This window comes from Esox lucius, chromosome 8, assembly GCF_011004845.1.
Source record: "Esox lucius isolate fEsoLuc1 chromosome 8, fEsoLuc1.pri, whole genome shotgun sequence".
Lineage (NCBI taxonomy): Eukaryota > Metazoa > Chordata > Actinopteri > Esociformes > Esocidae > Esox > Esox lucius.
The window spans coordinates 7,331,525-7,347,153 of NC_047576.1; the positions used below are offsets into that span (position 1 = coordinate 7,331,525).

A 15,629-nucleotide genomic window follows, 5' to 3' on the forward strand; every position below is an offset into this window, starting at 1 on the left:
GGTCAAAGTACCCATACAAAGAAGAGCAACGATAAGCTGCATCAGCATCAAACCACCGTGGCTGCAGCGGAGGCCACCAGCTCCAGTTAACTCCTCATACACACCTACTGTGTTGCCAAATCTCGCGAGACAAACAATTAACCGCAGCTTCAAAGACAAGCCCAATGTTGTTGGGTGCAATGTCACAAACAGGTAATAGTTCAGGATTACGCTGTGTTGTACAAATAAACGTTGAAACTTGAAAGATCGCTTGGAATTCTTACTTGATTTTTCGCCAATAGGAGGAGGAGTGGGCGGAATAGGTCTATGCTGGGGATTTGTTGTAGAGTGAATTACACTACAGCACTGATATTATTGTGAGGCTGTGAGCAAACAATGTCAATCAATACATTTAGGGAAAGTAGCGACCATAAATGTAAAAAAAAAATCAGATTTTCCTAATAAGCCCAAAAAACCGCGACCGGTGATTATTTCAAGCGACTGTAGTGTCATGCTGGCAACATTAGAGAGTTCGTAGCAACAACAAGACTTCCGGTTTTCTGATTTTGCCTTCAACATGAAGGTCCACGGTAAAACACGATATTAATAATATTAAATGAATCTAATTTGCCCCTTTCCTTAGTGTATATTGTAAAGATATAGATAATAAAAGGAATATCTACATATAAAAAGAAAAAAGAAATATGCTGTTTAAATAGCACTGGAGCACATAGAGAAATGGAGATGGAGTAAACTATTGTTGTAAAAAATGCATATTTTAAAAATGAGTTGATGGATCCTTGATGATATAATTCTTGATAATTTGCTGGTGATCATTAGTTATATATGGGCTCGTTGTGCTGAGTGGGCAGAGTAAAATGTCAGCAACCATTGCAAATACATATTGCCCCTTGATTCTTTAGCATATATTCACGACATACAGTCTCCTGAACATTTCCTACAGTACATTCACTGTGGCATATAGAGTATTTTTTTCTGTACAGGGCAATATGTACATGTACAGTCTATTATAGTGTTTGGCATTGGGCGCTAAAGAGGGTGTGGAAAGTATTGTGCTGCAAGATGTAGTACCCCATTCCCCATGATTAGACAAGTTTGACTTACTCTACACACTCTCCTGAGCATTTCCTACGTTGCTTTCTCTGTGGAACATTCAATAGTTCATGATCTATGAGGCAATATGTATTCCATATTCAGTCATTCGTACTGTCTGAATTTTGACCTTGGAACATGTTTTAATACCCACATTTTATTGATATTACTCTTAAATATATATCAAATATGAATTGTTGTCAATATTTTGAGAGGTGTATGTTCTTAAACAATGAATAAATTCAATTTATATCAATTTTGAAGTAATACGGTGGTCTCATTTACTTTGAAATATTCCAGATTTTCGTGACCCGGAAGTGTTTCTTTAATGTTGCTCACAAGACGCTGATCAAAGTCGTGTATAAGTGGACTTGGCAACACTGCACTCCACCCACTCCTGTATACGCGTAGCTAGGCTAATGCCTCCACAGCGCCTCCAGCCTTCGACTGTTCCTGATAATCTTGGAACAGGGGAGCCAGCCCAGGTACCCCATAAGGTTACCATATAGCCTAATCCTATCAGTCGCAGGTTTTCTGTCCGCAAACGTGAATAAAATAGCAGCTTTTCCAAGCAGTGTTACTGCTTAATTGATCACGTAGCTAGTTCGAATTTGATTCACTGAAGGTACTATGTTTCCATACACTTACCGAACATGTTTATGTGCAAATTCTAGTGGTCGCTTAAATGCCTATATGCGCATTTCACAAGTCAAGGTGTGTTTCCAGCCGAACTGACTTGTAGGGCTGAGTGGCTGCTGTGTTAACTCGGAGCACAGTTTTATTTTATTTGACAGGAATTTTATCGGGGAAAAAGGCTTGACGGAATCATGGGTGGAGGGATTTTCTGTGTTTGAAGCGGGATATTGGTCAGTGTATTTGAGGTAGTTGTTCGTAGCTGCATCTCCATATATGAAAATAGTGAAAAATCTATTACACATTGTGTGTGCGAAACAGTATGCCTTCTAAAAGGCACTGCTGAGCAAACTACAATGAAGTGAAATAGCAGGGTTCCAACCCCATGTCTTGGTTATGTTATGAGGGAGCATGATGCATGTTTTCCTTCAAAGGTCCGTTGAAATGAGGGAGGGAAGGTGCTTGTATATACTGTACTATAACGCAGATGGATTAATATTCATCTAATTGTAGTAAACCATTGTGTGGTGGTAATTATGATCTCCAGGCTATTTTGTTTGTTCTCTGCTACTGTGTTCTTAGTAAACGTTTCAAATATGTTTTTCTAAAAAAGCGTCTGAGATATTCCCCATGGAAACGTTCCTGCCTGTTCGTCTATAACTTGTAGTCTCCTCGTACTAGGTCTAGAAACTCACAGTACTATCACCCCGCCCTAAACCCATTCATTTTCTAAGAGGACTAGCTCATACTGTTCCGGTCCCGTTCAGTAAGGGAAGGGGAGGAGCAGACATGTCATGTTATTGTTTGATACTCAGTCTGGTAAATGCTAGGGGCAGTGTTCTTCACAGTCCCCCTTTAAGGACTCCTTATTTGAGGAGACCCCAGTGATACAGTTAACACCTCCTACACACTTAGCCCATGTCTCCTACCATAGAGCAGCACTTTAACAGCTTTCCCCCTGCTGTAACCTGCAGCCTCCTGTCTGTGAACGTTGCCCAGACTCCCAAATATGAGAATTGCATTTTTGCACTGAAACACAGAAACACACACATACACTGTGTTATGTTTATGCGCCATTGGAGAAAAAGAGACGATTTGACAAATGCATCTTTTGTTGCTGGTCGTTTTGGTCACAGGACAGAGAAGAAAACCCACTGTGTAATTTCTTTAGTAGCAGACGTGTCCAAACTGGGCTGGTCCACGTAACCACAGAGTCAGGACGTAGTGAGGTGGTGTCAGCCAGACTGAAAGTGTCCCACTTAGGGGACATGCAATTCCTCCAAGTTACATCCATGCATAGCGTCATTTAGCAAGCACATTCATTTTTATCTTCATCTTCGGGGGATTTTTTAATTTTATGTAAAAATAAATAAATAAAATAAAAGCAGTCCTGATCTATATCCTGGGTACGTGTTCCCAGTGAGACATCAGGTCATACATGATCGAGGTCCCACGTCTGGAGGCGTGGCAAACATCTGCAGGATTAATGACTGTTGTTGATGATCAATTATTTACACAAGATCCACTGACTCTCCCGTGACCGTGTAAATGGTCACATACTGTAAAGCAGGAAATATACTCTGTCCTCCCAAAGATGACGTCCTTCTTATGCAACACTCAACCCGACAACAGTATTGACATTTTTGGAAATTGTAACAAGTGACTAAAGCCAACCACGATAACTGCATCAGACTTCTTTCCTGTTCCACACACCGTTTGTCCTGTAATATTGTTTTTTAATACTGTGTTCTACCTGATTTTATCACTCACTATGACTGTATGTCTAGATAAAAAGATTTGTTGAAAGTGGACACAGATTTTCTATCCCTTATACAAATAATAATTAACTTAACTATTCATTATTGACAAATAGTTTGAGGCATTAAATAAAATATGTCTGTAAATTAAGTATAGACTACTTTATTTAGTACTTTATTTAGCTTTAGTACTTTTTCCAAATGTGTGTGGTTATCTTTTAAGTCTTAGTACTAAACTCCAAACTGATCACACTTGCAACACAGCAAGTCTTACATTCAAAACAAATTCTTGTGCTTTCATATCACTTTTTTAAACATCTTTCACTACAAGACCTTTGATCCAACCACTAAGTTGTTTGTGAAATACAATGAGTCCATTGATTAAGTCATCAAAACACAACATAATAATCTCTCTGTGTAGTCACTGTAACAGACAGTTAATCCAAGAGCAAACAATGAAAGACACATTTCAAAATGCCAATTTAAAGTGCTGAAGGTAATCTGTTTCCGTGTATTACACCATTTTGACATGCAACCCTTGCACACTCCCCATCACAATCGGCTGAAAATATTTTCCATAATTTCAATCCCATAATCAAAAATGACACCAACGACCATTGATGCCAAAAACATAACTTTTATTGCAACACAGGTTTCCTGTCTTTTCAAATGCAATAAACACTATAACAAAGAAATTAAAGCTCACCACCACCTCCATATTGTTTTGTTTGTGTTGTTTTGCCGCACCAGGCCACCAACCAGGCCACCACTCCATTGTACAATTTATCGATGTCAGTGCTGAGACTGACCGGAGTGGTTTCGGCTTGAGTAACGTCAGTGCTGAGACCAACCGCAGTGGTGTTGGTTAGAGTAACTTCATTGCTGAGACTTACCGGAGTGGTGTCGGCTAGAGTAACGTCAGTGCTGAGACCAACCGGAGTGGTTTCGGCTAGAGTAACGTCAGTGCTGAGACCAACCGCAGTGGTGTTGGTTAGAGTAACTTCATTGCTGAGACTTACCGGAGTGGTGTCGGCTAGAGTAACGTCAGTGCTGAGACCAACCGGAGTGCTGTTGGTTAGAGTAACGTCATTGCTGAGACTTACCGGAGTGGTGTTGGTTAGAGTAACGTCAGTGCTGAGACTTACCGGAGTGGTGTCGGCTAGAGTAACGTCAGTGCTGAGACCTACCGGAGTGGTCGGTCTTAGCACTGGAACCGGGAACGCTGTTTGCCTAAAATTACAAGTACCAGAACGTTGTTCTGGCCCAAATCAAGCACTGGTGACATCACAGGGTGACATCGTGAGGGGCTCCAGTGCCAATGCAAACAGCAACGTCTGTACCCACCTTTCTGTGTTGCCTCCTGTTGGTCAGGAAGTTTGTGATCCACTGACAGGTGGAGCTGGACACGTTCAGCTGGGGAGTCAGTCTTGCGAAAGTCCTGGGACTATGGTTTCGAACACAGACCTGAAGTCCGCAGACACAGTAGCTGTGCACGTCTTTGGGTTGTTGGAGGATGGGGAGGAGGAACCTGTTGACAGCTTGTGTCGGCCAAGGGTACTGTGCAACAAGTCTGTAGTTGTCCACACTCCTGTTTTCCCGGGACTGGAACAACGTCGGATGTTTCAAAACAGTTCCTTTTGTGATAAAAGGGGCTTCGCTCTTAGACATGGCTCTGGATTTCTTTGTATCTATATATTATTTTTTTTGCATTGCAGTATTTATTTGCCCAATTTCCCTTTCAGCATTAAGCCCTATCTCAGTGGTTATATACTAAATCTTCTTTCATGAAGAAAGTCGGTGGCAATCGATCCGTTTGATTAGTAATAAGGTCAGAGTTTAGATTAACGTGTGAGAGCAGTGAGGAGCACGTCTGCAGGGATTTTACCGTGTTTCAGTATTTAGACCAGAGGTTTTGAATCCCTGGATGTTTCGCAATTATGTTGTAACCCTAAAGAAGCACACCAGATTTACTGATTAAGGGCCTGATGATTAGCTGACAAGTTTAGTCAGGTGTCCTAGCCCTGAAATAGATCAGATACATGGAATGGCTAAGGATTCCTGAGGACAGGTTTGGATACCTCAGGATTAGACATATTTCCTTTACATTCAGAACAGTGTTTCCCTGGTCCTGGGGAACCCAAGGGGTGCAATATTTTTTTTGGCCCTCATTAAAAACTTGATGATAGGTTGATTATATCAATCAAGTATGCAAGTGGTAGGGCAACATTTGAACCGGGCGTGTGAGTGCTAGGGCAAAGACAAAAACGTGCCCCCCTTGGGGTCCCCGTCACCAGGATTGGGAAACATTCAGACAGTGTTAAGAAACCATTCACACCCGTTAGCTTCTCTGATTGGTGTTATACATTGTTTACCCAGTGGCTTAAACTGACTGCCAGTCAGGACCTCCATCTGCGTCTTAGGCTTTGGCTCATGCAACATTTCCCAGTGACACAGTGATGTAAAACACACATAATGTCAAGGTTTAGAAGAACAAGGTGAGTCAGAGACTTGTCTTGGCATGTGCACCTGATGTATAGAAACCAGGTCGGTGGGAGGAGTAAGAGAAACCTACTCAAAAGTGTGGTGGAAATTTACCAGGCAAGTATGTACTCCAATGTAATGTAGATAATACGAGCATGCTGTACATTTCACAGCCTGTGTTTTCCCAGGCCATGTGTGTTTAGTCAATTCAGGATCACACTGGTTTAGTCCACTATTTACCAGGTATTTAAAGAGGTAACCACTGCCCCAGGCTATTAAAGTGGCTACCTACATATTTGACTTTAGTATCTTCATTGGAAGTATTATTATTATTACTACAGTGGCATCTTTTGAGATAGTTATAACTACACATTATTATCATGTCGTGTCTCAGCAAACGCCAGCCAAATAATACTTAAGCTCCTAAGTTGCAATTTTTTGAAATTTCTCTGTTCCATTTACTGTAGCGTGGGAAACACAGTTTATATTCTGAGACACTTTTATATTCGGCTTTAAGTGATTTTATATTTTACCGTTATTTTATCAGACCAAGTAAATTAAGAACTAATTCTTATTAATAGTCACTTGGTCGTTTGCATGGAAGATTGAGGCAAACAAGGTTTGTGGTGTTATGAGACTGATGCGTGTAGCACATAAAAAATGTTTACGGACGTCACAAAATGTCATTTTCTGACAAATGCAGCTGGTTCCTGAGCAGGTGAGTCAGACAGGTAGAGACGACTGATGTTAGTAGGTGAGTCAGATTTGTTTAGACCTTTTCCTGTTAACCGTATGCAGGCTAATGGGCACACCTAAATAACATCTGGTCATTTTAATGTCTTAATTAAATGTCCAACTGCAGTGCTTTCAAGCACAGGGAAAGTCAGAAAGAACAAATGTACTGGATTTTTAAAATTATTTTAGATTCATCCAACTGAGAAATAAGTCGTTAATTCTGGTACAGACCCAGAGCTTTCCAACCAGAAGATCCCATGACATCAGGATGTAAGCCGTTTCTCCCAGTTATTATGGAAAGCACCACTACTGTACCATCCTGACCAGCGTAGACTGGCTCACTACATTTCTGTATGATTCAGCTGTTTATGGGAAGTGTATGGGAGCTATATACATGACATGTGAACCATTTTCCCCGCAGTGCTTATAATCTGTCTTCATACAAATAGAATTATGACATTGTAATATGCACTCTGAAGAGAAAATGGTTCTGGGGAGTATCCTTTGCTTTGAAACTCTCGGAAAGTTCTTCCGGGCAAATGAATGTTGCAGAGAAGGAATTGTGAAGCAAATAATACAATAGCAAACTGTCAGTTCAATAGTAGTACTGGATCAGGTACCTTTGTTTATCTTAGAAACAAGTACAGCAAGCGGAGATGAAGTCTGACGTTTTCATAGCCTCGACAGAGTATGTTCTGTACTTGCTCGACCACTCAGTAGGTCAGTCATCAGTAACCAGAAGGTCATTCAGTCATTCACTGGTCATTATTCTGAGATGACACAAAAAGAAACGCACCAGGAAATACATTGACATTCTTAATAAAACAGTAATTTATTTTTATTTTTTTTACTGAAAACTAAAATCATCCGAACAGCACATTACAAGGGCATCGTTAGGATCTTTTCTCCAAGGCTCAGTGATCATCACGTTCATACAGTACACCTGGCGTGTGCACGACATCTCCTTCAAAAAAAAAAAAAAAAAAAAGGAAACCCAGCTACGAAGGTGAAATCTAAATTCATCCCAATAAAGATGAGTGTACAAGTATAGACAAGTTTTGGTTTGGTTCTAAGCCACAAAGAATGAACCAGGTCGTCCAGGTGACGGTACAGGAGGCACAAATGACAGGTAACACTGATAGGACATACCATAATATGATCATACAAGAATTTACCGGGTTCAAGCTGGAGTTGTGAAATGCGTACAATAGTTTCCGTTAAGTGTGTACTTATCTAGCAGGTTTTTTTTATTTATTATTGAAGTATGTGTTGGTACACTACAATCAGAATCAAAACGTTAGAATTCATTTAAATACATTTAAATTTGCAACGTAACAAAACTTGTGTGCATATAAATTCAAAACAGTTTACGTCAACAGAAAGATGGCTCAAACTTCATTTTCTGCAAGTGGGCTAGTGCCAGAACCTTTTGACTTTCTTCCTCTTACTCCAGAGGTGGTCTCCATCTTCTCTTGATGTCTTTCTCTATTTCCACATTTTGCTCTGACTTTCGCCCATCATTCACAGACTGACTAACTTTAATCCGACTTTATGTTGCAAAAAGAGTGCTGGATAAAACATGAGGTAAGAAAGTGGTTTGATTATAGATCATGCAGAACATGCTAAACAGCAACAAAAATAATTTTAGATGTGGAGAAGAAAAAAAAAAAGAAAGAAAATACATAGAAGTGTGCATTTAAAAAGGGAAATAATTACACAGCTTTGCGTCTTTGGTTACAAAGTAGGTTGAACAATTTTCACAGCTTTTTTTTTTTTTTTAAACCACCAGCCCAGAAAGGAAATAATGCACATTTGAATTTGTAAAGAAGTTGGGGATGTAAAATCATTTTCATTTCATTTTTAACCAACAAAAAACTATAGCAAAGGAAATTAACAGCGTTCTTCATCAAACTATAACCGCCAAAGACTCATTGAAGATTTCACATCTCAAGAACTGGTGTTCACTTGTATGAACCTTCTAGGCGTTAATACTTTACACTCTCTAGAAAATGTACATTCAACCTAGATTTCATCTAATTAAAGTTAACAGCCTGTTAGTGTTAGCAGTGTTATGCCGTGGGAAATCGCATTTTATTTGCCTACAAAGAACTACATTTTGAATTAGACTACCAATTTAACACCTAATCAATAATCTAACATATCATTAACCAAAGTATAACTTTTTTTTTTAATAATAGAAGTATTTCTGTGACATTGTTCATTTACATTATGAAAATAGCAGCCCTGAAATAAATAAATGCAAAAAGTAAAAATTAACTAATGCAGGTTTTTTTATTTAATTTTTGTCAACATGTGGTAGCTCTGGGAAAACTAGTCTTTCCTCAATTCCTCCAATGGTTGGTTGAAACCACTCCTCCATCGCAGTCTCTAATTCTCTTTCCAGTCATTCTCCACTTGACGGAAATAGGCTTGCATTATGGGGGGTGGGGGCAGGATTGGAGAACAGCTGAAGGCCGTTCCATGATATAAGAACACCCCCACCCACCCCCCGGTTCTTCAGCCTCTTTGACCACCTCCAGTTCCCCTGCCAGCGCGTGGTCCCGTTGCCTCTTTCCCCTGCGTGTGGGGGCACAGCCCATGCCGCTCTCACCCCTGGGTCAGCTTCCCGTCGACTTGATGCGGGACGCCCAGCCAAAATGAAAATTTCACCGGATGATGGTTGTCTAATACCGGGGAGGGGGGGGGGTGGGGGTGGGAGGCCGGACCGTGGCGGCATGCACGCTAAAGCATGGCTCAACGCCAGACGACGGAGGCAAAACAAAGGCTGATTTTGCTTGTTTTTTTTTTGCTTCTTAAAAAAAACAAACAAAAAAAAATATCAAAAGGCAGTTCTGAGCTCTTCCTTTTAGGTTACTATGCGGCAGCAGCAGGGTCGGTTGGTTGCTAGGGTCTCTTCCTCACGCATCTCTGAGGCGAGTCGTGGGGAGGGGGGGTGCGCGGTCACGCAGATGTGACGTTTGGCTGTTGGGGCAGGCCGAGGGCCTGAGGCGCGCCCTCCATGGGGGTGTTGGCGTTGTTGGCGGCGGGGAGATGCCGAGGCGGGGACATGCTGCCGGACGGGCTGATCTGGCTGGACGACAGCTGCGTGAGTTGCTCCGTGTTGGCCAGGGACTTAAGCACGGCGTTCTCCCGCTCCAGCTGAGAGTTCCTCTCGTACAGCTCCTTGATCTGCTCCTTCAGCACCTCCACCTCCTCGCGCACCGCGTACATCAGGTGGCTCTTCACCAGGTCCTGGGGGGGGGGGGGGGGGGGGGAGTTAGAGCTCAGCACCACGTAACACTGCGCTCACAAACACTACAGGGATGTGAGGGGTTACGTCAGAGATTCCACCACCTCACACGGTCCTCTGGTAACATTCACACACTTGAACTTTTTAGTTTTAGCTGAAGGGCAGAGTGTGCAAAACTAAAAAGAGACAAAACTCACCATTGCTTGCTCTATCTTATTATCGATGGCTACGACACTGGCTCCGGAAGAACTGTAAAGGGGGAAAGAGAGAAATCTCATTAAGACCAAAGGAATGAGGAAAAGGAAGGGCATCAAATTGTATTTAAAGGCCCACTTTGGCCAAAAACAGAACAAAATTGCAGCATTTAAAATGTGTTACTGATCAATGCACCACCTATACATCCCATTTCAAGCCAAAAATATATATAATTTAATCAATAAGATTAGTTCTGTCCCCCAAAAAATAAACAAGCCTGTAAAAATGACATACACATAATACCAAAAGAAGTGAGCCAGGCAGTGGATTCACCACACTTTTGCCACAATCTTTTGGGGGTGTTCTTATATACCTTATAAACGTCCATGACCCACCAAAAATGAACCCGTTGTCTCTTTTCCCAAATAGAAAAGGGGTGCAGGGTTTGATATTTTTTCATGCCCCAATCCAGCCTAGGATAATCGTCAATAATCTATAACTCATTCCAATGCGCGTGTTTCTGTTTTCCATTACCGCCAAATGTCAAGCCTAATCATGTCGAACATGATGTCATATCCCCTCGACTTGAGGAAAGCGGAGCAAATGCTTTTCCCCAATTAGCTGCTGCTTGGACATCCTAAGAAAAAACTAAACAATAACTAATCACATGGATGTTACAAGTGAAAGTACAGCTGTTCCTTAGTCGCCCTTTCAGCAATGCAGTATCACTGAAGGATGTTATGCCACATTGTTTGCTTTTCCAGCATTAGCATGCTATAGCCTATGCATCTGGAATATTTAGCCTAGCCGAGCATGTCAATGAGTTTTAAGCAGCAAAGACCTTCGGGGCTTAGGCTTAAAGAACATAATTCAGTGGGGAATGTGGTTAATGGGAAATGCCGTCCACCCCACAGCGCGCTTCATTGTTAGGGAACGTCGTTTCGTGATACCGAGCACTTTCAATGGGCTCGGGTGAGTGCGGCGGCAACGCGCGAGCTTCACAAACCATCCCAAGTAGGCCTCGTGGACACACCCTTACAGATTACATTATTGTGATATGACACGGTGCATACAAAAGGCAAAGATAATGGAATAAGCGAATTCGCAAACAACAGTTATAACTGAATAATACCGTTTGTATCTAGATAGCTGGTGGCCACTCTTTTAGTGACAGAATAGCAAGTCATACAAAAACATAACGGACCAACAACCGATTTTTGAAACCTAGTATGTTTTACTCTTCAAATTAAAGGAACATGTACAATGGTCTGAAATCTTAAAACGGCGCATTTCTTTATAGATGCACATGCGTAAAAGGCGCGCATTGATCCCAACAACAGCCGTGAGTGTGGTGGAAAACCGGTGGGGGAATTGTTATGCTAGCATCACCTTCCGAATATTTTCATATGTAATTGTCTTGGCATGTTGCATCCCGGCATAGCATACTGTTCTCAAACCTATTTGTTTGAACATACAACCTAATACACTGCATTCGTCTCATAGTTGTAGCCATCACCTCACTCGCTCGCTCGGTTTAAGGTTTTACCCTTACAGAAAATTCATAATACTCACATCGTTCTGAAGCAACGTCTCGTAAACACATTCGATAATATCCCGGGTCGATTAAATACAGAAAAGATTGTCAGGATACAGCCCTTTCAATAGACCAACGTGCGGTGGCTGCCTCTCCGAGCGGAGTACACCGCCCTGCAAGGCACCGATTGAACAAAGGGGCTCACATCACAACAAAACACGCCGCTAGAAGGTGCTCTGGCATAGTTTATCAAATGTCCATTTAATATTAGGACTTGGCATCGTCCGCATGAAAAGGAGTCTATAAGTGACAAAGGTGCGTGTTCTAGACAGCTTGTCTGTGAACCATGTGGAATCTCAGCCGATGCAGAAAAACATACTGGGGCGCAGTTAAAAGAACATTTCGCAAAAGGAGTTAAAACTACCACCATTCGACCAGGTCTTCCACTGATGCCAGTCCCGGTTCATTCAATGTAAACAGCAAGACAACTTGTGCACGTGTAAACTGCCCATTTGAATGCCACATTGGATTGGTGTGGGGGTCGCCACATACACACGACTCAAAGTCGACCCAGGTTGTTAAAACAGGCCTACCGAAGGCTACCACACAACACGGCCAGCAGGTCAACACAGTAACTATTCTCCATGACACACAACTGTGGGCTCTTCTGGCTGATCGCGGATAAAGGGCGAGTTGATCCCACTTAAAAGCGGAGAAAAAACACTGCAGCACTGATAATGCCTCGTAGAGCAAAAACTTTAACACAGTCATTTGGTGTTAACGCAAAGGTATTCAAATTGTGAAATACTATGTGAAATTACCTGCATCTTGCTCGGTAGGAAACCAACCGTCCCGAGTAAGTGGGTGAGGACACCGGGGAGCCGGGAAGGCTGTAACTCATTTTGCATCGCATAATAAACTAAATATTCCAAAACAAATCTCTCAGGAATGCCAATGGAACGTCCACGGTATCTCTTGAAACTCGTAGGTGGCTAACAGTGTTTTGATGGAACTGTTTCAACAGTCTTTAAAAGCCTCAGAGCAGACGTCACATGGACTTGCTTGAGGAGATGTGAGGGGAGGAGTTTGGTGAGCTCTACATTCTCGTTCGCTCCTAGGCCCTATAGTCTACTTGGGCGACAGCCTAACATCAGTCATATTTGGACCTCTTAATATTCTCATTCATCACCCTGCTTCTGTCAGACTACTCAAATCTCTCCTCATGTTTGATTATTTTAAAGCAGAAATTACTGTTTGGCAGCGTTTATAAACTCATTGGTAAAAGTTCTAACGTTCTATCCAAAACAAAAAAGATATACCAGTAAGCTATTTTATAGAAACCATTTTCAATTAGTCTAAAGTAAAGTTACATATATAGCCTTCTATCTGTAAATACGCTGAGACGGAGATAATTTGCATTCAATTACAAATAGACCCATCAGCTGACAATTTCACTGTAGCAGATCTTAAGAAACATTACGAAGCAAACAAAATAACAGAATAGCACATTTAACGATATCATGTTACATGGTATTCATTCACCTAGTTCTAGGGTACATCCTGCAAGTGTAGCAATTATAGAACGGCATTCATTCTTGGGGGGAAAAAAAGTGATATTTTAATAGATCCTTTTCAATCACCGATGCGCACTGAATCAGCGCGTACGCTGTTACGTGACTGGCTGCAACTCTGCATGGCTACAGCCGTACGTGCACCGGGGCACGTCACAACTGTCAATCAGTAAGCTCATCCCATAGGCGGCGCGCGAGTTTCAAGTTTGGGGATGCCGTGTTCTCTCCCTCAAAAAGCAACAACTTCAGCCTAACAAAGTTATTTCTAATGTGACGAGTAGATTAATACGCGTGTACATTTCCAGCAATTACATTAGTAATTCCACACCACATTACATAGCCGAATCCTAAATTCGACAGGGTAGTCTACTTCCTTAAAACGAACCAGTGTTGAACTTAACCACACATCTAATCGGGGCTGGTACGGGGAGGCGGGACACCTAGAGGGAAAATCTCATTTTCTGCATATTTTCCTGAAACTCCTAAAATATCAGTGCATTTGATTCCGTTGAAATAATCCGCAGGTACAGCTAGAGTTAAACGATAACAGTATCACAGTGGATTCATTTGTTCCATTAATTGCAATAAAAATATGTTTAAGGAGCACAAAACTCTAGGATGTTAACAACTTATTGTTGAAAGTAAAATATTGCTGTCCCTTTAGTATGCTGTGTATTAGGCCAAATGTCTCACACACGCTGCTATATTATTGTGTTGGGGGGGTATGGTCAGTTCTCCTTCTCCACTATAAATCTTTGTAGATCTAAGGAATGCATTTTCTAAATTTTCCCTGCCCTGTTTTAAACTTAGGAGGACATGAGGTCTTGGCCACCACCTGGAGAGTGCCAGGCTTGAAAGACTCGTTGCTGTCCCTGCCTCTGAAATTCAACACTACTATTTGCTCCTTGGGGTTTAATGCTGGGTGTTTTGTAAAATAACTTTGTGACAACTCCTGATGCAGAAAGGGCTTTATAAATACATTTGAGTGATTGAAAATAAATTTGATTCATACAATGAACTTTAGAACATTACAATTATTTAGCATTTAATATTCCGACATGAATTGAATTAAATATTACTGCTATGCAATCCACAACTTTCCTCCTTTTGGGTTAAGATAATACTGATTTATTTAGTTTAAAAAAAATATATACAAAATAAATAAAACTCAGGGCCTACAACCCCTAATTAAAAGAGTCACAACGGATTACCACATCCTGATCTGGAGGATCAGAATCCCAATTTAGTTTTTAAAAACCCAATTCTAAGAGATAATCCTATTTGACTGGGGTAATCCTATCAGATAACAGACAAAACAGACCCTGGTGTAATTTGAATTATTTTATTTATGTATCATTGGCACGTTTTCTCCATTTACTTTGAGTTTCTAGGATTATGAGCACATTATTAAGAGTTGTTTGGCTAATCCAGACATTTTGAAAGATATGCAAAATACTCCCTTTGTAATACAAATCAAAAAACAATGGACCAGCATTAAGTGAGTTGTTTGATTTAGGGAAAGCTCTGTTTAATCAGTCTCCTCACTTACAACTGACCACTGATTGATAGTGCTGTCGCCAATCAGACTAACGTGAATTCAATGTTGTCTTTGAACTATCATTATACAGTGTGTTTCTCTCCATTGTTGTGTGTGTGAGATTGGTGTTGATCGATGGTGTCAATGGGCCTTTATCAGAACCGCCAGGTAGTTTGGGTCCAGACCATTGCAGAGTTACTGGGGACGCTCATTGTATTTGCTCTCTGCAAATGCGGTCACGGCCCAGGCCTCACCCGGTATTTACGACGACCCAGGAGAATTTGGGCTAAATGCCTTGCTTTGCACTCAAGGGCAGAACAACATGTTCGTCATCTGGTCACCCTCCGGGATTGGATCCTGTAACCTTTGGGTTACTACCTGCTGCCCTTACTGCCAATAGGTTCTAATTTGATGACATACTTACAACCTACTCGCAACATTTCTGGCATGCCTCTTCCTTGCACGGGATAGGGTTGTACAGCTACACCAGTTAAACAGGCCGGGGGAGGCTGGGTGGGGGGGGGTACTGAATCAGGTAACCACTCTGTGATGACGTAAGCTACAGACATTCAGGGTCCAGGCTTGATTTTAATCTGACTGGTTGAGAAAGAAAAAGAGGAGAGCAGCAGACTGTGCCACCGGAGAACTGGGCGAGTACCAAACACACCCAGGACAAATGAGGTTGCGTACTGATCCTCCGACTGAGGACGGCGCGCACTTAACCACAGCAAAAAACACAGCGACAGCAGTCAGCCACGTTCCGCGTCTCTCGCCCCCCAAATGGGAGAAGGCCAGGGAGGAGTTAAAGTGAAGCAAGACACTGTTGCCAAACAGCGTCCAAGGA

General features: G+C 41.7%; 1 protein-coding gene across 1 annotated transcript in view; it reads right to left on the minus strand.

Moving 5' to 3' along the window:
• Positions 1-8,532: 8,532 nt before the first annotated feature.
• Positions 8,533-15,629, minus strand: part of tsc22d2 (TSC22 domain family 2) — a 33,509-nt gene continuing 26,412 nt past the window's right edge. The window contains exons 2-3 of the mRNA XM_010895968.5: positions 10,146-10,197; positions 8,533-9,950 (exon numbers count right to left, since the gene is read on the minus strand). Of these exons, the coding sequence (XP_010894270.2) occupies positions 9,660-9,950; positions 10,146-10,197 (343 nt within the window). The 3' untranslated portion in view covers positions 8,533-9,659. The remainder of the gene's footprint in view (positions 9,951-10,145; positions 10,198-15,629) is intronic.